The sequence below is a fragment of the Notechis scutatus genome, chromosome Z (assembly GCF_049901735.1).
Source record: "Notechis scutatus isolate UNSWTSFEM ecotype Mainland chromosome Z, rNotScu1.2, whole genome shotgun sequence".
NCBI lineage: Eukaryota > Metazoa > Chordata > Lepidosauria > Squamata > Elapidae > Notechis > Notechis scutatus.
Window position 1 is genome coordinate 38,060,079 of NC_142025.1, and position 23,331 is coordinate 38,083,409.

The following is a 23,331-nucleotide window of genomic DNA, read 5'->3' on the forward strand; positions in this document are numbered from 1 at the left end:
TGAGAGTCTGCTCTTGGCTTCTTTGTTGCTGGTCAACATTCCCTAATTTACATTACCAGTTATATTACCATTTCATAACTTATATTACCATTTGATAACTATTTGATAAATTTTAAATTTCAGATATAGAGAAATTGTCTGATTGCATAGAACATCAGTAACATACTTAATTTCTCTTTAGTCATCCAGTAGTATGTTACAGTCATATATGAACTCAGATGTTTACACTAGCTAACACTATTGAAATTGGATCTATCTATCTTGACTATACTATTGGCCTGGAAATTGTACTCAAGATATTTGGTTTTCTTAATGTTGAGCTTCAGTTTCAGTTGAAGATGCATATCCACTCCTGTCATATAGTGCAAATTAGAGGCTGTTTCATGTTTTGCTGCTGATCATAACATCATCAGGAATATAGCAATTAGGATAAGAGGTTCTGGTCACAAGGTCTATATAGGAATGAAAGTAGTGGTCAGAATGTGGTCCTTTGCGGATACCAGTATAGATAGAAAAAATGTTTCAGCACTGAGGGTCACTGATGCTCTGAACTTTGTAGTTTTCTTGTAGATGTTTTATTATCAAAACTAGGTATTATCAGTGCTAGTGATGATGAGTGGTAGCACTAGTTTGAGTAATGAAATGTCTGCAAAAAACCAACCAAGTTTGAAGAGTACAAATGACGCCTCATTTCAATCCTGACCTATACATATTATCTTTTATTGTTTCAGCACTTATTATTGAGCTGGTAACATTACAGTACAATAGTTGTAGCCAGCAGATTCAGGTTCTAGGTCAGTGATGGCTAGCCTTTTCTTTGTTGCATGCCACCCATAATGTAATGTGTGCGTGACCCCCTCTGCCCCCCTACACATACACACATGCCCCCCTATGCACACCATGTGCTTCTGTGCATGCATATGGGTCTCCCGCATGCACCTTGCCCCCCGTGCATATGCAGCAGATACCCGACAATCAGCTGGCTGGTGGGAGGCACGTGCACATGCACAGTGGATCTGTTCCAGGTGGCGGTTCACGTACTGGCAGAAATGGCTCTGCGTGCAACTTGAGGCACGGGTGCCCTAGTTTCCCCATCACGGGCCTAGGGGAATGGCATAATCTAATTGATATTAGAAAATGTGTGAGGTCACATAATTTTCCTAGGTCAGTAAATATACATTGGTGTATAGGGATAATTTTCCCTTCTTGTTTTTTTTTCAGTAGGCAGTAACAACTATTATATTCAGTTTCATAGTTCTTGATAAAACCACAGTGGTTTGGCTAAGTATTGAGGTATCAAAGCATATAGAACATTCAAAAATGTTCATGGTATATCAGAATACAAGATTAGCTTGTACTTTGAGCAGTGAGGTACATTATGTTTGCCTTTCTAAGTGGGATGTTGTATTAATTTGCCAGACTGCTAATAATTCATTTTCTTCTGCAATTTTATTGAGCAGTATTAAAAATCATTGTGTTCCCTGTATTGTAAACAGCTTCCCAATTAAAAATTCTCTTTTTCTGTAAGAGAAAATTAGTCTGAATCAGTAGATATTTATGCTAAGAATAATTGTTGCAATGAACTATCCTTTTGGCATCACTTTTATCAAAAGTATGAAAGTGGCTCTATGATTAAAATGTTGGCACAAATGAGAAATTTGTGTTGGCTTATAAAATGATTAAGTTGTATTTAAAGCAATGATTCTGTTTTTGTAGTTTAATAGAAGTTAAAACTTTAGGGATGATAAGTGCCTTTTGAATCTTTAGTGAAGCAAACCCACTCAAAAATGGCCTGGGTCAGATGGCTTAATGAGTTCTCCACACCCATAGAAAAAGAATTTGGGCTGCTGTTTGAGGCTCCAATTACCAGTATCCTTGTTGATTGCCACTGTCTCAGCTGCCATGTTTTTTCAGAAATAATTCAATAGCCCAACACTGACTTCAAGACTCTTTTCTGTCTATAAGCTATCCTATCTAACCATCAAAGCCATAAATCACAAGTGTATTTTTTAAAAGTTTAAACAAAAAGTCTGTAAGGGGTTTTTGTCATTTATGAATGAACAAATATTATATTTTATTCTAATCAAACAAATTAATTTAGCCATTTTAGCAAGTTCTGTTAATTTCACCAACCATTCCACCTGGTAAATATTGGCAAATCTGTTTGTCTGTACAAACAATAATCTCACTGTGGTTATCATATATAAAAAGACTATGCATGGATTTTTTTTTCAAATCACTTATCCAATTGTTCTGAAGTTCAGTTGAATATTAATTTTTATAGGAAGTTTTTAACTTATGTACACAATTGAGACCAAAACTCCAGTCATAAATCATTGTGGTCATAAGCTGAAGTAACTATGTGACATTTGGTCTATGTGGTCATTAAACAAATCACTTGAGTCTTTAAATGAATGCCTTATTGTTCCAAATAAACCTTTTTTTTGCTGGAAGTTAGCAAAAAAATATCACAATTCACAATCACATGACTATGTAATGCTGCAATCTGTCATGAAGGAGAAAAATTTGCAAAATGCCTGAAATACGGTTATGTGATCACATTTTACAATGATGATAAAGCATCCATTTGAAGCCATTTTAACTCCAAATGATCATAAAATGACAGTAAGTTCAGGATTATCTGTAAAATCTCAGAGTATACATTTGAGTCCCAAATTAGTAAACATGATAAAATATCCTTCCTATTGTTCACATTTCCAATAAAGATCTGAAGCACCTTTATACATTCTAGATTATTTTTCTGGTATAATATCCCAACAGTACAGCATTTTATAAAAAATAAATCTATAACGTAATATAAATTTCAATCCTTTCAACCACATATTTCCCATTTGTGTATTATAACCAAGGTATCTGAATTGAACTGAATACACTTAATGTTCCACTTGATTCAAATATGAAGAGTCCAGATTCCAAATAGTAACATTACTCAATACTTTTAATAGCTATGAAGCAGAAAAATACATATAAGATTAAGCTGTCTAACTTATTCTCTTTCTATATTTCCACCCCTCCTTTTAACAGGATACTTTTTTTCAGTTGCTAATATTCTCCAGAGAATGCAGATTGGAAAATTTAAAGATCTAATGCTACTAAAAGAAAGGCTGGAGAAAGGAGGCAGATATGTGATATGATATTTATTTAGAAAACAGGTCTACCACTTTGTTTCAGGTCATTAAAGGTTCAAACATCAAGAGAATAAACCATAATAACAATGAAAGAATTATTTTCAAAAGTAATATTGTGCAAAGAATTATTTAGAGGAAAATATCCAAGTTTTGTAACCTTCAGCTTTGAAACCCAAAGTCATGAAGGAGGGATAAAGGATTTTCAGTGGATTTGCAGTTGTAAAGTTTAAAGTATCAAACTATTCAAAAAGCAGACAGTAACAAACTCATATAATTGAGACTGAAAGTTCAGACTACCTCACTGGGAAGTTTAGAACACAATATCTCTCCAGAGACCTAACCTAAATGAGTAATTTGTCTGCTTGTTGTTTTAACAGACGTTATCACAGGTAACTCTTCTCATGAGAGTTGGCTACATTGGTCTGACATTGACCTCCATTGGTTTCCTTATGGACCAAAGGTAGGCAATTGAATCTTAATTTCTATATCTGTTTGTTAGACAGTAAAAGCATTTTCTCTGCCAAAATAGTTTCTTCTGGTATTAAAATCACACAGAGGACAAATGTCAAAATGATATTTGGTGATTTAAACAGGAGAAACATTTTATATATCTCTTCTGAATAATAGTGAAAGGGAAAATAATGCATCCTTAAGATTCTGATTTTTTTTTTGTCTAGGCGTCGATAGAGGAGGGAAACAATAGAGGATTTTTTCATATAATAGCAAAACAAATAGTGCTGAGTGCTTAGTGATGCTCATTGCCACTAGGAAATTTTAATTAAAAAGTTAAACACAAACTGTCTAGCTTATGGAATAATAGTTTTCTTAAAGAGTCTAGGACCTTAAGACAATAAGTCTAGAACTATGAGACAATGCTGTACTACAGATGAGGTTTTTCCATCTTTATCTGGGGAATTACAAACTACATCAGAATGCTTTTCATAGATTACAACTTGCTTTTAACACTATTTTGTTGGACATTCTCATCAAAAAGTTGACTGACTTGAATTTCCCTTCTCGCACCTGTGATTGGATTAAAAACTTTTTGATGGACTAGCCACAAACAGTGAGAGCTGGGTCTATCACATTCTCCTCCCTGAAGCTCAGCACTGGTTCTCAGGGCTGCGTGCTCAGTCCATACCTGTACTCATTGTACACATACAACTGCATATCTTCTAATCCATCTAACATGATAATAAAGTTTGCAGATGATACCACTGTACTGGGTCTTATTATAGGAGAGACGAATTAGCATACAGGGAAGAAGTCCAGACATTATCCACATGGTACTCAGAAAACAACTTGCATCTAAACACCAGCAAGACAAAGATAGTATTAGACTTCCAGAAGCAGAGAGAGAAACCTGCCCCACTCAACATCAAGGAGGACTGTGTGGAGAGGGTCTTCTCTTTCCCACCTTAGCCAAGATGTCACCTGGAAAAATAACACAATTCAGGTGGTCAGGAAGGCTCAACAGAGACTTCATTTCTTTAGGGTCTTGTGGAAATATGAGGTGGAACAACGACTGATTACTTCCTTTTACTGGTCTATGATAGAAAGCATACTTACATATTGTATTATGGTATGGTATGCTGGCTTGACAGCTGTGGACGAAAAGGCATTACAGAGGGTGATAAGCCTACACAAAAAAATAACGGCTGTCCCCTGACACCATTGGACAAAATCGCCAGGACCTGCTGCTTCAGCAGAGTGAAGAAAATCCTCAGGGATGATTCAAACCCTGGTCAGCACTTCTTTACTCTCCTACCATTGGGCAGGAGATGTAGAAGCATAGCCAGCCAAACAAATTGGCTGAAAAATAGCTTTTATCCATGGATTGTCATATGTTTTGGACTTCTGAAACATATGACAACTATAAAACGTGTATAAAAAATGTTTTATGAGTTAATTGGGGGAATTGCAGGAATCCTGACAACGTAAACACCACAATTTGGTTTAATATGATAGACTTGCAGGGCCAGCACCAAGGAGGTTCATTTCAATTTCATTGTATACATGTTGTACATTGACAATAAACATTTGATTGATTGAACTCTGGAATTCCACAAGAATTTGAAGAGGTTCAGTAAAAAGAAGTTCATGTGACCTCAGCAAATTTAATATTACTATAAAGTTTTCCCTCTTGATCATAGTTCCAGATTTTTTTCTCTTTTTTTAAAACAGGTTCTCCAAGCTAAATAGTGTGTGTGTGTGTGTGTGTGTGTGTGTGTGTGTGTGTGTATGTATCTGTATGTATGTATGTATGTATGTATGTATGTATGTATGTATGTATGTATATATATATATATATATATATTCTGAGGTTCTCGCGGGTATTTGTATGTGGATCTTTGGTTATTCGGGTTTTCTCCCACGTAAGATTGGAAGTATCTAGGCAACGTTTCGATGAAGTCTCATTCATCATCTTCAGGCTTCTGTCTTCAGCTCTGTGCTTCTCAGAGTGATGTGAGCTTGCAGCTGCTTCTTCCTTTTAGCTGCTAGTGGGGGTGTGACTTGATTGGGTGGGGCTTGGCTGTGTTCTGATTGGGTGGGGGTGTGTTCTCATTGGTTGGGGGTTGGCTGTGTTCTGATTGGTTGGGGGTTGGCCATGTTCTGATTGGCTGGAGGTGTGTTCTGTTCAGGTGGGAGCTTGGTTGTGCTCAGGTTGGTCTTAGTTACTGGGGATTTGAGCTGGTGAGCTGTGATCTTGCTGTTTGGCTTCGAGTTCGTGGTCGTGCTGCATCTTCATGGTGGGGGGTCAGTTCGCTTCATGTATGGCTCAGAGGGGTTTGAAGTGGGTAGTGATGCAGCTGCAGTGCGGCTTCTGGTCTGTGGTCGTGTCTCATCTTCTGTGTGGGTGTGAGTCTGCTTTTTACGTGGAAGTGTGGTGGTGGCATCTTGTGTGGCCCTCGTGTGTGTGGGTCTGGTGTCATTCATCATGTTAGGTCTGTTCATGAGGGTGGGTTTCCAAATGGCTGGTAAGCGGGAGGTGTCATCTCTTTTATTCATGCTGTGTGGGCGTTTTTCTATCTCTAAGCCCCCACCTGAACAGAACACACCTCCAGCCAATCAGAACATGGCCAACCCCCCAACCAATCAGAACACAGCCAACCCCCCAACCAATGAGAACACACCCCACCCAATCAGAACACAGCCAAGCCCCCACCCAATCAAGTCACACCCCCACTAGCAGTTAAAAGGAAGAAGCAGCTGCAAGCTCACATCACTCTGAGAAGCACAGAGCTGAAGACAGAAGCCTGAAGATGATGAATGAGACTTCATCGAAACATTGCCTAGATACTTCCAATCTTACGCGGAGAAAACCCGAATAACCAAAGATCGATATATATATATATATATATATATATATATATATATATATATATATATATAGTAAGCACAAAGCTGAAGACACAAGCCTGAAGATGGCGAATGAGATTTCATCGAAACGTTGCCAAGATACTTCCAATTTTATGCGGGAGAAAACCTGAATAACCAAAGATCCACATACAAATACCCGCGAAAACCTCAGAAAACAAATATATATATATAGAATAGGCAACAAAGTGCCCTTCAGATATTTTGGTTGATAGCTCATCTGAATGATCAAGCATTATCAATAATCAGAAGCTAAGAGAATATTTATACCCCTGGATTGACAAATTGATAAAATTAAATATCATTACTGAATGTATCACTCATTGGAAAACGGATCAAAGCAATAGGTATAAGTTCAAAAATTCACATTAAAATAATGTTGGGAGCCTGTTGAAATAATGTTGGGAGCCTGAAAAATGATTAAAAATCATAATATACAAATCTCAAATCTCTGCAAAATGAGGGCCAATGGAGAGCTATCAAGAAACAATCAAATACTAATTCCTTCTGAAATTCCATAATTCATACAATTATTTGCAAAATTACTTTGAAAAGTTGGTAGAATATCTCGAGTACAAATAACATAATTCTGTCAATTTCCAAAAATAATATTACCATATATTTTGTATTCTTAATTTTTTTTATTTTATACTGTAGTATATAATGCATACATTTATTTTTGCAGTATTAAATTAATTTCTTTCACTTTCTAGCATTTCAATATCATCTACACATTCATAAATACCATTTGAAGATTGTTTGCTGTATTGTACCAGCTGAACAAATTCAAGAAATGACATTTAGCAAAAGCCATAATTGCAAGAAATAGCATAGAATTAGTCTTTAACTTGTCCCATTTTACAAACATTTTTGCCATGGTTATTAAGTGAATCATGTGATTCTTAAGTGAATCTGGCTTCTACCATTAATTTTGCTTTTCAGAAGCTGACTGGAAATTCTCAAATGCTGATTTCATGATCTCAGGACATAAATGTCATAAATACAGGCCAGTTGCAAAGTACTCGAATTTTGACCATGTGACCATGGGGTTAATAAGGTCATGTCATTTTTTTCAATGCTGTTGTAATTTCAAACAGTCATTAAAAGAATGATTGTAAGTCAATGACTACCTGTAATGACATTGTGCAAAATCATTGACATATTTATGGAACAGTTTATATAAGTTCTTGCACTAACAAAAATAAAAAAATTAGGTCTGACTCTTTTGTTAGAATGAAAATAAAGAGTCTATGTCACATGGTGTTTTATGCCACCATAATGATACTACTAAGTGCTGTCCATAATTCCTGAATATCACAGTTGTTGATTATGGTTTTTTTTTTTTGTTACCGAAAGCAGCAGTCCCTAACCTTCCTGTGGTGGGAAGGGGACGGGATGGTTCCATGCATACAACCTAATCTCACGCATGTGCAAATGGAGCTCTGTGTGCTTGCCTACCACTTTTGTATCCCAATGCCCAATGGACCAAAGACCCGTGACCTAAAAGGTAGAAATGTGTAGATAACTTAGCTTTTGAATAATATGCTAGGAGCTTCTCTAAAATACTTAAAATAGACCTAATTTTAATTTAATATGATATGATTTCTCCCTGTACAATTAAAATGTTTCCAGATCTGTCTTTCCTACTTTGTTCATCTCTGTTATTTATGTTTATAAAATTAGCCATGTAATCAATTAAAGAGTCAATTAATTTGGTCATTTTAAAATTGCAATTTTAGACCTGAAGTGGCTTTCTTGGAATCTGCACGTTGCTCTCTTTTTCTTGCTCTGAAGAAGCTTGGTTATTTGCAAGTACATTCTGCCCTTTTATCAACCACCTATGAGGTAAGAAAAGTTGTTTATTATAAAATTATCCATATTTATGTCATTTATTTATTTTCTTTGTCACATTTATTTCACAAAGTGACAATATAACAGCGGTCACCGACCGGTGGGCCGCGGCCCACTGGTGGCCCATGAGAAAATTTTGGTGGACCGCAGAGAAATCTCACACCCAGAGCACCCCCCCAAAGCAATTAATTTAGGCTGCGCAGAAACACAAGGCTGCACCGCCCAACATGACCAGCAAGGGAACCCTCCCCGCCCACTCACTCCTTATCTGGTAAACTAGCCTGCTAAATTTCTATTTTTTCTTTTTCCGACCATCATCTGTTCTGCTGTGCCGGGAGATTTAGATTAGCTAGGAAGCAGCAAATGGTTGGATTTCTTGCTTTCTGGCTAACCTTTTAATCTTCGGTTCTGCTTTTAAGTACAGCCGAACCTCCCTTAGGACTGAAGGTTTGCTTGCAAACAAATTCAGTGCAGACTCATGACAAGCAAATTTGAGAGACTGAGCTAGCCGATGGCAGATAGATAGATCACTGAATGATTCTGTGAGCAACTCAATCTGCCTACTTTGCCTGATTTTGGGTAAAAGTTGCTCTTTTTTTAATAAAAAATTCAATATTTACATGCATGGAGTGTTGTGAGTTAATTTTGTGAGTTTGCTTGCAAGCAAATTTTATGTGACAGACTGAGCTAGCCAATGGCAGATAGATAGATTTCTGAATGAATCTGTGATTCTGTGAGCAACTCAATCTTCCTGCCTGCTTTGCCTGATTTTGGGTAAAAGTTGCTCTTTTTTTATAAAAAGTTCAATATTTATGTAAATATTTATAATATTTACATACAAGCCAGGCCCAGCCAGTCACATGACCACCAAGCTACACCCGCAAATTAGGCCACACCCACAGAACCAGTTAGAGGTCCCTGGGTTCTAAAATTATGAGTTTGGTGGTCCCTGAGGTCCAAAAGGTTGGCGACCACTGCTCTATAATACTTTACAAGCTTAGAAAAGCATAGTTATTCTCAAACAGACATTATGATTTAAACAGAAAATGAATAAATATAATTTATGTCTGCCAAATTATTCTCCTTGTAAAATGAATTATTATATCATCTATATAATTTGTTTATTCATACTTCCAAAATTTATAATTATGTTCACACATCTTAAATTAGCACAATTGTTGATTTAGATATTAAATATTTCAGCTAATCAGTACATGTGTTGGTTTCATATGCAGTTTTTATATCTTTATGCATACATATGTGCTTTTCTTTCTATAAAAAATTCTATACAGTATTTATTTACCCTTTCCATATTGCTTTTGTTCCAAAGAACTCAGAAAAAATTGAGAATGTGAAAAAATAGTACTGTTTGTAAGATTCTGCTTAAAATATATGAGACATATAAAACATATAGAAAAGTATGGCTGGAGGCATCAGGGAACTTGAGAGAATGCAACATAACTTTTTCTATATCTGTCTCCTAAGCTATTTTCTGCCAATATAGGTAGTCCTTGACTTGTGATATGGCTTCTTAGCAACCATTTAAAATTATGATGGACCCTCCCCAATATGTGTGTGTGTGTGTGTGTTTTATATATATAGAATCATATATATGATTCTAAGTTCCAATGACCATCCTTCCACAATCATATGACTGCATTTTGGATGCTCAGCAACCAGCCCATTTTGCATCAATTTGCAGTCCCATGTGAAGAGATAAACACAATGTATGATGTTTGTGCTGGACACCACTGCTTACTTCCATTTTCTGGTAACTTCTCCCCATAGCAGACAATGGGTTTTCTTAATGATTGTCACATTTGCTTCATGACTGCTGCATTTGCTTAACGACTGCAAGAAAAAATGTAAAAAAAAAAATCAGATAGTTATGTGGTGACCCACTTTACAACACTCATAACATATGACCAAAACTATGCCTAGTTACAGTTATATGTCAAGGAGTACCTGTAGGTACTTTACTATTGATTGCTTCCATAGCTATACTTGTTTCTGTTGCTTTTTGTCTTCTTGTCTGCTTTCATTCCCATCAGTTACCTTAGTACTTTACTCCTCTGAATCCTCAATTTTTTACCCTTTGACCCCTCTCCCCAAGTTATTCCCCAACCCCTCGGATAATTGCTGGATATTGTTCTCTTCTTGCTCATAAAATTTTAAGCTGAGCCAATTATTCCATCAATAATAAAAATAGTTTCATGAACTTTTAGAGTTTTAGAGTCCTTGATGCATTGTAAAACCCAGTGCAATCTTCAAACTTGAAATTCTGAATTTAGAAAAGAAGTTACTTACCCATTGCTCATACCCTTGAGATATCTGTGGAGTAGGGGCTGAAGGCAATTATAGAAAGATGAAGAGAGAAAGCGATAGGGGGAAATACTACCTTAAAGGTTGAATGCCTGTGGAGATTCTCAATCATCCAGCTCATTATTCCAAAGGTGCTTTTCAAAAGTCCAGAACTGAAGAAGCTTCTTCAATGAGAAGGGAAACATTTTCAAAGAAAAATAAAAACCAAGCAAATCCAGTTGTCCTTTGGGGCCTTAAAGATTGGTATCATATATTGATGGAAACCAAAGATAGACATCTTGCAAGCCACATGTACAACTCCTTTTATGACTTCCAGATCCCCTCCCCCAAAAACTGATTTGCACAAATTGTTTTGGGCTATTTGGAGAACTCCCATCATTCTCCATTGTTCAAAACTTTTGAAAATCTTCTCTGATGATTCTTTAAATGACCACCAGATGCCTCAGCTATCCTTTCACTCAACATAGTAAGTGCTATCCTGACCATTACAATCGCCTACTCTTGTTTAAATAAACACAAGCCATACTGTTGATACCATATCCACTAACAAATAAATCTGGACTCATCAGATAGTATGATATATCTTTTCAATGACATGATGGCACAAGTGATAAAGATTTCCTTTGGAAATATTGCTTTCCAACTCATTGTGACAATGTCATTACCAATTCTATTTGTAGTTGTGTTAGCTTCATTACCATCCAGTACAGATGATGATGTATAGTTCCAAATGCTGTGGCCAATTGACCGTAAAATTGTTCTGCAGTTGTGCTGGGGCAGCCAAGTTAGAGTTTTTAAAATCTCCATGCTGAAGCTCAACACCCACTGTTTGGAAGCTGATCATTATTTTTCTTCTGTCTCCTGATCTGAACAAAAGAAAGACTTCTGGAATTAATTAGAAATGTCTACACTTGATGAGATTTGCACGTGAGTTTGCAATAGTGAGGCTTTGATAATGTCAGCCAACAGCTGCAGCTTCAGGCGGTAAAATCAAGAGACACATTTTCCCTGGGCTTAATTACAATCAGAAAGTATATATTTGAGGGAAACAGAAACAAATCAGATTGGAAACTGTCAAGTATTATCATTGAAGATGAGACTTAAACATCTGTTTCTTCATAGAAAAGTAAACAAAACATTTATTGTTGGGATCTCTTGGTTGTGAGACTCTATCCAGCACTTGTATATAACTGGAAATTATGAAATTTTCTGTAGTACTTGCTATAAAAGAAACATCTGGCACTATTTATGTCATTCGTACTTGACAACTCAAGGCAATAATTTGTGTACAATGTGGAATGCAGTTTTTCTTAGATAGTGCTAACAATATGATGCTAACCCTTTTCCTTGTACAAGAATTAGCATTTAAAAGCATTTCAGCTGTTTTATTTAAATAACTCAAACTTCATTGAAACCACTTTAATTACAAATTGTCATCTAGAGGGATTATATCATAGTCTTTTACAATTATGTTGAACTATATATATTTACATTTGTAATCTAAAAAGGATATTTTACCTGTAAATATGAGCTTAACTATGTCCTAAAACCTAAAAGCAGATAACCATTGCTTATCAATATAGTTAATAAGAAGTGAAAAAAAATCTGCAAAGGAATCAGACTTCTAGATTCACAGCCATATCTATATAACTGATATTTTGTTTTAATCTCAGAATGAGATGTGTGTGTGTGTGTGTATACACACACATACATACACAGAGAGAGAGAGAGAATTTATTTGTATCCTGCATTTATAATTTTTACAAATAACTCAAGGCAACATACCATCCTTCTCCTGTTTTCCCTACAGCAATAACAACCTTCGAAGATTGATTTGGGCTGAGAGAGAGAGCGATAGCACTCAGAGAGTAGAGTAGCATTTGAATTCACGGACTGTGGCTTGTTGCCCTGTTGCCTAACTACTGGACCAAACTGGTTCTGCCTATATTAGTATTATTACTATTTGTTTCAACTAATTATTTCAAAATAGCTTTTTAAAATATATAGCAAATGATGGGAATTTAAACCTTTAAATCAAACAGTTGCATTAAAGATGCAAGTATTATGATCTCTAAAGAATTGAAATGTGGGTGAATTAAGTGGAATTCTGAATAACCTTACTTCTGATGTGAAAATGAGTCAGGACAAATAACTATTCCAACAATGTCATTGTCAAAGTTTTCAGACTAAAGTAGTTAAAGAAACATCGGAATAACTAGTGTATTGTCATGACTACAGTTTAATAGAGGTCTGTCGTTAGGCTGTGCAAATCATTCAACAAGCAGATTGCTTCATTGGATTCACTTCTCAAATCCTCGGGTATTTGGTTTGCTCTCTATTGCAACTGGAATGTCTTATGTGAATATTCAGGCACCAAGGAAATCTTGGATAGACTGATGCAATAGCACAAATCCTTTGAGCTGCTATATCTAGTTTTCAGCTTTGGGGAATAGATGTACAAGGTTAAACAAATCATTTCATTGTATGGCTTGTATAGGCCTAGTGAAAGAAAATAAAAATGATAGTTGCATCAATTTTAGATTTATTTGGAAATGCAAGTTCTCATTGACTCTCATAAGAAATCTATTGATGATTTTTAAAGATTCAGTAGAACTGAATTAAAAATAAAATGAGCTTTATAATGGTTGCATTCTATATGTTAAATATAACATGTAATTTAGTTCAAACAACACAAGACAGACATTAAGTACTGACTGTTCCATGATGCTTGTAATATATATGTGAGAGTATAATCATTATTGTAAAGTATTACAGCAATAAATTTCTAACATTTTTAGAAAGGTTCCATAGTTTTTTTACACGATAAATAGCATTGTACAGCATAAAGCAACTGATCTGATTAATTGCATCAAGGTTATGTCATAAATGTTTTAAGACTTCAATCTGCCACAAGACACTTATATTGTGATTATTGCTTTGCAGACAAACCATTAGGCAAAATGCTATCTCAGACAGCAGATATTGAGAGTTAGGTAAACATCAGTTTAAGAAAAGGGAGTACAGTGCTCTGAGTCCTATATTTTCTAACCTGGCCTATTGACTCCATTGTAGAATTTTGCTGCAGTGGCAATGTTAAATAAACTGCTAAGCTAATCAAGTTTTGGATATGGAAATAAAGAGGAATCATCTCATTCTTCACTGCGTGCAGCAAAATATATTACATTTCTTGGATAATTCCATTATCTTCCTGATTTATATGTATTTACCATAAGTTATGTGTATCAGAGAAGTCAGGTAGAAAGTTTGCCAAATATTTCTACAAGAGCTCGCCTCATAGCATTCCATCATTTTGACTTGCACTCATAGAAAAGATGGAATGTAGGACCATTTCCCATGTTTGCTTTTGATGTGGCAAGGCTTTAAAGAAATTATATAATCATAGTAACTATTACACTGGTTTATCTAAGGGTCCATCTTTTTCCAAGAGCTCTACTCGTCCAATTCAATTTGGCAAACTAGGCATGCTGAAGATCCTGTCAGACAATCACTGTCAACTGGCAGGGATTAGAAGATAGGTTTTCTCTGCCATAGCGCCTGTTTTGTCGGATATTCTTCTTTTGGAGATTAGAATGGCCCCAACCATTTGGAAGGCTTAAAAACTTTGTTTATGTTCCTGGTTGTGAATGTGATGAAGGCCCTATTTCTTGGCTTTACTCTTAGTTGATTAACTATCTTGGCTGCTTATGTATTATTTTAGGATGTTTTAATTATTTTTAAGTGTCTTAACTATTTTATAGTTTTAAAATTGTAAGCTGTCCAGAGTCACTTTACTGAGAGGAGAGGCTATATAAATTCAATTAATTAATTAGTTAATTATGGGTATTCCTCCAAAGATGGAGGTACAATTTTATTTGTTGTTTGTCAAATTGTATACAGTATAATTGAAAACAACATGAGGTTGCTTGCAAATTAATTGTTATAACTAAAAACTACCATGCTGACTGTATCAAAAGTAAGCCACGCAACCCAATACTCAGCTTTTACCCTCAACCACAACCCTACCTCAACCCATCCACCATCACCCAAGACTAGGCACGCACGCCCCCAACTACCTCAATTCCAACTACTGCCGGCCTTAAATGCAAACTACTCAATGCAAGAAGCCTCGTGAATAAAATACCTGAATTTCTCTTCCTCCTAAATATGGCTAACTTCGACATTATATTTGTCTGTGAAACATGGCTCAATGCATCTCTCCCCGACTCCATTACCACAGTAAGAGACTGTCATGTTTACAGATCAGATCGTGAAAATCGTCGAGGAGGTGGTGTTGCTATATTCTATAAAAAATCCTTACATCTAAAAAATATCCAAGTTACCCAGGAGCTTGCCCTTCCTGAAACCATCATCTGTGAACTATCCTCAAATATCACAATTCGATTCTTACTATGTTACAGAGCACCTGATTATGACATCGAACATGTAAACAAGCTAAATACATTACTAACATGGGCTGCATCCTGCCCATACCCTTTTATCCTTCTTGGTGATTTCAATCTACCTCATATTGACTGGACCCTAAATGATTGTACAACTGAAATCATACACACAACCTTCTACAATGCTATTAGAAATCTGTGACTGGAACAACTAGTAATCAACAACACTAGACTAAACAACTGCCTCGATCTCATCTTCTGCAACAATTTGAACTTAATTTACGGAATACAAACTAAAGAACCCTTTTCCAGTAGTGACCACAATATGATTGACTTTTGTCTCAACATACGTCCACACAAAAATCACCACAATGATGTAATCCCCTATTGTAACTTCAAAAAAGGCAACTATGATCTTATAGACAACGATCTCTCATCCCTTGATTGGCAATCTCTATTCACTGGATGCAATACCGTTGAAGACCATTACAACATATTTTTACTTGAAGTCAAAAGAGTCATCAAACTATATGTTCCAACAACAACTCCCAAAACAAAACAAAAAAGCAGATTACCCATATCAATAAGGAAACTTCAATCCAAAAAGAGATCACTCTGGCGGAAAAACAAATCTGGTCACGTTGCCAATTTCAAAAACCGATACAAAAATTTATGCCACCAGATAAAGACTGAATGCACCAATTATCACATTAAACAAGAGGAAAACCTAAGCACCAATTCCACCCGTGCTTTTTACAATTTTGTAAACAACAAACTAAAAGACTCAAGGTCCATCCCTCCCTTGATAGGACCTGATGGTAAAGACTGCAACGACGACACCATTAAAGCCAACATCTTTAACACATTCTTCGGCTCAGTATTTGTAAACAGCAATGGATCATGCCCAGTATTTCCTAGCCGTACCACAGATAACAACAATGATCTAATACATATCGATTTCACAGAAGACAATGTCGAAAAATCACTACGCAATCTAAAACCATCTCTATCTATTGGACCGGATGGAATATGTGCCTACTTCTTAAGAAAGCTATCCACTGCCATAGCCAAACCTCTAAGCATAATCTTTGAAAAATCTTTCAGGACCAGCTCCTTGCCTAACCTATGGTCACAAGCCACAGTCATCCCCATCTTCAAAAGGGAGACCCAAGCCTAGTTGAAAATTACAGGCCAATCTCCTTATGCTGCGTCACCTGTAAAGTCATGGAATCAATTATTAACCAATCCATCATCCTCCACTTAGAGACAAACAACCTACTCTCCAATAAACAATTTGGTTTCAGAAAAAAACTATCCTGTAATCTGCAACTCTTACACTGCAAAAACATATGGACGACACAACTCGACCAGGGCAAAGCAATAGACGCAATCTACATAGACTTCTGTAAAGCCTTTGATTCAGTGGTACACGACAAACTACTCCTAAAAATAAAATCCTATGGTATCTCTGGACAACTGAATAACTGGATAGAAGCATTCCTGTCAAACAGACAACAAATGGTCAAAATCGGGAGCGTCCTATCAAATCCAGTACCTGTCAATAGTGGTGTCCCCAAGGGCAGTGTTCTAGGACCAACTCTCTTCATACTCTACATAAACGACCTCTGTGATCATATTAAGAGCAATTGCGTTATCTTTGCTGATGATGTAAAGCTGTTCAATACCACAGACAATACTGCTACCCTACAAAACGATCTTGACTATGTATCAGAATGGTCAAACAAATGGCAACTTCAAATCTCAACAAATAAATGCTCTGTCTTACATATTGGCAAAAAAAATCAGAAAATAAAATACAAGCTGAATAGTCAAGATCTTGTTGATGACCCAAGCTCTGTAAAGGACCTTGGAATACTCACCTCTAATGATCTAAGTGCTAGAGCCCACTGCAACTACATAGCCAAAAAGGCATTAAGAGTTGTTAACCTAATCCTATGTAGCTTTTTCTCTGGTAATATCACACTACTAACCAGAGCATACAAAACATTTGCTAGACCAATACTCGAATACAGTTCATCAGTCTGGAACCCTCATTACGTATCTGATATTAGCACAATTGAGAAAGTCCAGAAATATTTCACAAGAAGAGTTCTCCACTCTTCTACTCGTTGTAGAATACCTTATGCCACCAGACTTGAAATTCTAAAACTAGAAAACCTTGAATTACGCCGTCTTCGGTCTGACTTAAGCATGGTATATAAAATCATACATTGCAATGTCCTACCTGTCAATGAATACTTCAGCTTCAACCATAACAACACAAGAGCACACAATAGATACAAACTCAAAGTAAACCGCACCAAACTTGATTGCAGGAAATACGACTTCAGCAATAGAGTGGTCAATGTCTGGAATACTCTACCCGACTCTGTAGTCTCTTCCCCAAACCCCAAAAACTTTAACCTTAGACTGTCTACTATTGACCTCACCCCTTTCCTAAGAGGTCTGTAGGGGGCGTGCATAAGCGCACCATCGTGCCTACCGTCCCTGTCCTATTGTTTCTCTTATTCTTTTATTTTTCTTATATGTACCCATTTCATGTATTCACAACTATGTATACACTTATACTTATTATCTTGTAAACAATTGGCAAATCAAATAAATAAAATAAATAAAAAAATTAATTATGAAAAATCCTGTGATTACTTTGCCAAATCAGATGTGAACTGGTCTTGCCATTGTTTTGTTTTTATTTATTCAATTTCATTGTACATTATTTTTTACAGTTTCATTTTAAATAATTTCAAAATTTCACTACTTGTTGGAACAATTGAAAAGCATGTTAAACAAAAAACATGAAATACTAAAAAACAGAAATGTAACAGATCTCAGAATTACAGATTGCGAATTTATTTCATATATTTGAACTTTCCATCCATGTTTTCTGCAAACCAAACCCTTGAAATAGATAAATAATGCCTGTTATACTTCATGTTATTTCTCCACATGGGAGATTCATCATTTGTGAAGTTTGTGAGTGGTTTATATACTATTAATAGCTCTCATCATGTGCTATTACTGCCATCAAGTGTAATTATATCATTATGGATGTGTAAATGCTCACATGCTGTAATTGTCCAGGTATGACAGCTCTCTTATGATTTAATTTTCAGTAAGGTATTTTTGACACAGTGCTTCAAACACGAATTGTTACATAAACCAGAATATTAGTTAGTTGGAATATTTATGACTTAAGTAGCAGAGGAGAAATAGAAATTAGCAGTAAGAATAAGAATAAGAAAATGTGCTTATATTTTAATGTTGTTTTTATATCCTACCAAAATTCTATACTCTGGTTAATTAAAATAATCCACTGGAAAAAAATAAACAACCAGCAACAATATTTGTAATAATTTTAATTCATTGTATATAATGAAAAATCTGAATCAATTAACACTGCTTATTAATTTAGAAGATAAAATATCAGCCTAACATTTGTTCCTTAACATAGATCAAGGCTTTCAAATTCTTATTTGACAGGCAGGATTATAGAAGAAGGATACTGTTCTTCAGGTCAGGGATTCATAACTTATGTCTCAGGGCCAATTTTTCTAGTCAAAGGACTGCAGCATGCTTTCCTGATCAGCCAACAGATCATAGCAGTGGCCTCAACATTATTTAGACCTTCTTATTATATGTTTTCCTGATGATTTAAAGATAGGGTGGTAACATGGATGTCAAGAGAAGGAGGACATATAAAGCAATCACCTTGATCTGGAGCATCCTGAATGACGTGATTATCAGAATTCAGATAGGGACAACATTGGTCTCTCTCCCCAATAAATTCTGTCAGGACTTGGATAAAGAGAGTATTTCTGTTTCAGTCCCTTTAGATCAGGGCTGTTAAACTCTGGCCTGTGGGCTGGATGAGTCATATGCTAGCCATGCCCATGCCTGGTTTGCCAAAGGGGAAAAAAGTCCAGATATTTCACGTGACAATGCCCTGATGACGTGAGTTTGACACCCCTCTTTTAGATATTTCAGCTGCCTTTGAAACCTTTGACCATGGCATCTTATTGGATTACCTTACGGCAGGGGTGTCAAACTTGTGTTGTCATGGCAGCATCATGTGACATATCATGACTTTTCCCCCCCTTTGCTAAACTGGTTGTGAACATGGCCAGCGGCTGATGCAGCTGGCCTGTGGGTCATGAGTTTGATAGCCCTGTTATCAAACCCTGGGACAGGGTTTGGACACAGTTGATTCATTCTTTTCATAGTGACTTGGTTCACCCAATAATAGTGCATAACAGTCCTTGCTTTGTGGGTTCCCCAAAGGATAATCCTCTTTCCCTGCTTTTCTCCATGAAGTCAGTTAACAACTTGGGGTGCTTTAATTGAATATCCAGGATATGGATATTCAACTTTAAATGCCACCCTAGATTATAGAAGAAATTATAGGGGAAATTATATGGGTTTCCATTCTTTCTGCTCAGAAGCTGTCAGGATCTAGCAAGGACAGTACAAGGTAAAGCTGGACATTGATGAACTTATTTGCCAATCAAAACTATTTAATGGCATGAGTCAATGTATAGCAGGATGGACATATTTTAAACCACATATTTTGTTAGGAATATGTTCTATTAGTATTGCAGATCCTGCATTGACCATCAGTTAGCTTCCAGATATGATTTAAAGTGTAAATCTCTATTTTTAATGCAGATACATGGACATTGTTCCATATGAACACAAGGACTATAATTTGCCCTATGATATTGTGAGCACATTTCATTTAAAAAATTTTATTACTCTGTGTATGCTGTTCACTCCAAAGACTAACAATAAAAAACACAATAAAAAGACTAAAGACTAAATAAACCCATAGGAATAAAACAAATATAAAACATGAAAAAATAACTTCAATTTTTATAAAGACTATAAAAATCTTACAAAATTATGTGACTGACAGTGCACCCAACATTCAAAGATGCCTTCCTGCTGGACTAGGTGAAAAAGCCAGGTCCTATCTATTCTCCTGAAATCAAGGAAAGAAGAGCCAGATCATATCTACAGAGGGTAACATTTTCTAGGCTCTCCTAGATTTCATTTTCTTATAAACAGGAACTGAAGAGAGTTGACTGTATTTAATCTGATCAGACTAATTTACAGGTGAACAAGGAAGTTGATTTCATATATGAATAGGTGTGGAGCCATGTAGGCTTTTGGAGCTGACAACTGGCTACTTGAATCATATCCAGAAGCCAAATGATAGATTATGCAATTCCCAAAATTGTGGGATGGTCAAAGTATAATGGAAAACACCTATCTTTGTATGGGCAACTGCAGTTTGCAACAGCTGTAGCTTTTAAATGCTTTTCAAGGACAGCCCCATTTGCACTACATTATAGTAATCCCGATGGAAGATAATTAGAGTGTGGGCTACTGTGAGTAGGTTTTGTAATATAGGTATGCCTGCAACTGTGTAGATTTCTGAATACAGGAGGACCCCCCCCTCTAATTTCAAACCACTGTCTTGAAGTGTGTGGGTGTGGTGATAGTGGCTTGAGGCTTATTGATGCTGTGGTGGTGATTTTAAGTGAAGTATCAGAGGAACCTGTGACCACCACAATATGAAATCAGGTGCGTTGCTTCTGTGGTGGAAGGTAGTCCCTTGAAGTACACAATGCTTCTTTACATTTTAAAAGAAGATATCGTAGCTTAGGGTTGAAATGAGTGGTCCTTGGTGCTCTTTTAGCTTGGTTATTTTCTTACAGATGTTTCATTAACCAAACTAGGTAACATCACCAGGAAGTCCTTACTAGCACTGGTGATGTTATCTAGTTTGGGTAATGAAACAACTGTAAGAAAACATCAAGTTTTTTTTAATTAATAAATGAAGATCAATAGAGTCTTTTTGGTTTATGTATGTAAACTAGGCCACAATGTTTAATTTAACAGAATTAGAATTTAAACCCTAAAATTTAGCCATACATGTGATCTCAGTCCCACATTTTATAAACTTTGTAACATTAAACTGACTTCAATAATTTTTGTTAATTTTCATCCTAAAGATGTAGAAAGACATTGTAGGTTTCTTGGCTTGAACATTAGAAAAAAATAAACTATCCACCTTAGTTGAAGGGTGTCACTAGAAACCCATACATCAAATAGAGTGGTCACAAATGGCATGTGAACATTTTTGCAGTTTTATTAGGAAGAAAAGACCATTTGGCTATCTGTTCTTAGAAATGGATTAATAGACTAAAGGGACCACTGGTCTAATTCAGAAAAACTGTTATTGCTATTATGAAAGATATGCCTTTTAGCAGATGGAAGGGTTGAAGTTATTATTTCCAGATTATTTTCAATCAACATTTATTTAAAAATAAAGCTGTTTCCAGTAGCAAAAAAATTGGAAAACACCAGTGCAAAAGCAGAATAAGAGCTACTTTTGTGAAGCAGAATATGACCAAACTTGCAGTGAATATTAAGGCAAAACAGTCTATCAGAACTTTTTTTAATTAAAATTTATTATAAAGTGGTGGACTTACCTAAACTCTTCGCTTGGCTATTCTTGTAGGATGGACTAGCTTCAGGAACCGAGAATGAATAAGTCTTAGAAAGTTGAACTTTATGCCTGATCTAAATTCCTGAATTAGTGTTCCTGTATCAAGTCATAATCTAATAGGAGCTACAACTTTTTCTATGCTAGATATTTTTTGATTGTTAAGATTCCAGTTAACCATAGTTACACTTATTAGAGAATGTGATGCTATATGAACACACATATTCACATGTAACTTAGAATTCAGTCTTCAGTAATTGTATCATAAAATTGTATGAAGTTTGGGCCACTACCCTATTGATTAATTGCTCATCAGCAGAAATAAAAAACAAATGTTTCTCATAGATATATGAATCATTTGAAGACATGGTTTTCAAAATGAAAAATCCTTAATAAGCTGAGGCATTCTCTAAACTTGACAGACCCACTTTGACAGCTTTTCTAAGTCCTCCTCAATACAAATAACAGATTGGAGTTTAACTTTTGAAAGACATTGAATGTTGATGAAGATACTCAAGTCATCCAGCTAGAGTTGTCCGAAAGTTGAGTCATGGCCATTGAATGTATTTTTCTTGTTTTTTGCTTCTTAGCCAAGTATCTTTTTCTAAGTACATTGATTATGGGGACCCCATTTATGTCCCCCATGGAAGCTTTTTTGTGGTATTTTTTGTATGTATTATAAGCAAATATATGAAATCCAGTTTGGTGTAGTGCACGAGTGTCAAACTCAAGGCCCGTGGGCTAGATCTGGTCCATGATGTGATTAGATCTGGCCCATGGAGACACCCTGAAAGCAGCAAAGGACTAGCCTGCAGAACTAGGTTGTGGCTATCCTGGCCAAAATGCAGTTAGCTTTAGATCTATGAGACTGCCTGGATCCAGTGAGGGGCCACCCCTGCCCCATCCCTGGGTCTGCACACAGGAGGTGGTGAGCATGCGAGGAGTCTTGTGTCCTTGGGGATCTTGGCAGGCTGACTGTGTTCTGAGCATTTCTCTTTCACCAAGAATGTGCATGCTCACTGGCTCCTATACACTTGCCCAGGGGCAGGGCTGAGGCAGCAGGTGGCCTCTCACTGGCTCCAGGTCTGCTGCAAGGGTTGGATCTAAGGCTGACTGCGTTCCAGCCTAAATAGCCACACCAAGTTGTAGAATAGATCAGCGCCGCACTTCCCAGCCTATTCTCACAGCCTGGGAGGCTTCCCTTTCATTGAGACTAGAATGGAGACTGGAATGGAACCTTTAGGCTAATCGGAGAGCAGGCAGAAGACATGATGCTTCTGCCAGCCAGCATGTGATGGGCAATAGGCAATTGCAGGGGGGAAGCAGCAGCCAAATGGCAGTGCTGTGCAACTTCTGGTATTGTGGGGACACAAGGAAGAGCATGGCTTCTGGCATTGGAGAAACTGCCCTTTTGGCTTCAGGCATAGAGGCAATGGAGGGAAGAGTGGATAAAAGGGAAATGGCTGTTCCACATTTTTTTTAAGCTGGCAGAGGCTCCAAACAGAGCTGGCAATAGGCAGGCAGTGGTGGACAGGGGCTTCCCATTTTGACCCCTCTCCTGTCATTGTCTCTGTTGAGGTAATTCCCCATTAAGAGAATGAGTTCATACAGGGAGACGTATTTGAGAGTAGTGTTTGAATAATACAGCACACAGATACACTGTACAGTAAATGTAGGGTTTTACTTCCAGAAATGTTAAGCAAAG

The 23,331-nt window shown here is 36.5% G+C and overlaps 1 protein-coding gene across 1 annotated transcript in view; it reads left to right on the forward strand.

Moving 5' to 3' along the window:
* Positions 1-23,331, forward strand: part of AGMO (alkylglycerol monooxygenase) — a 139,198-nt gene that overhangs the window by 72,786 nt on the left and 43,081 nt on the right. The window contains exons 8-11 of the mRNA XM_087947305.1: positions 732-748; positions 1,225-1,371; positions 3,524-3,609; positions 8,267-8,372. Coding sequence (XP_087803431.1) covers positions 732-748; positions 1,225-1,371; positions 3,524-3,609; positions 8,267-8,372 — 356 coding nt within the window. The remainder of the gene's footprint in view (positions 1-731; positions 749-1,224; positions 1,372-3,523; positions 3,610-8,266; positions 8,373-23,331) is intronic.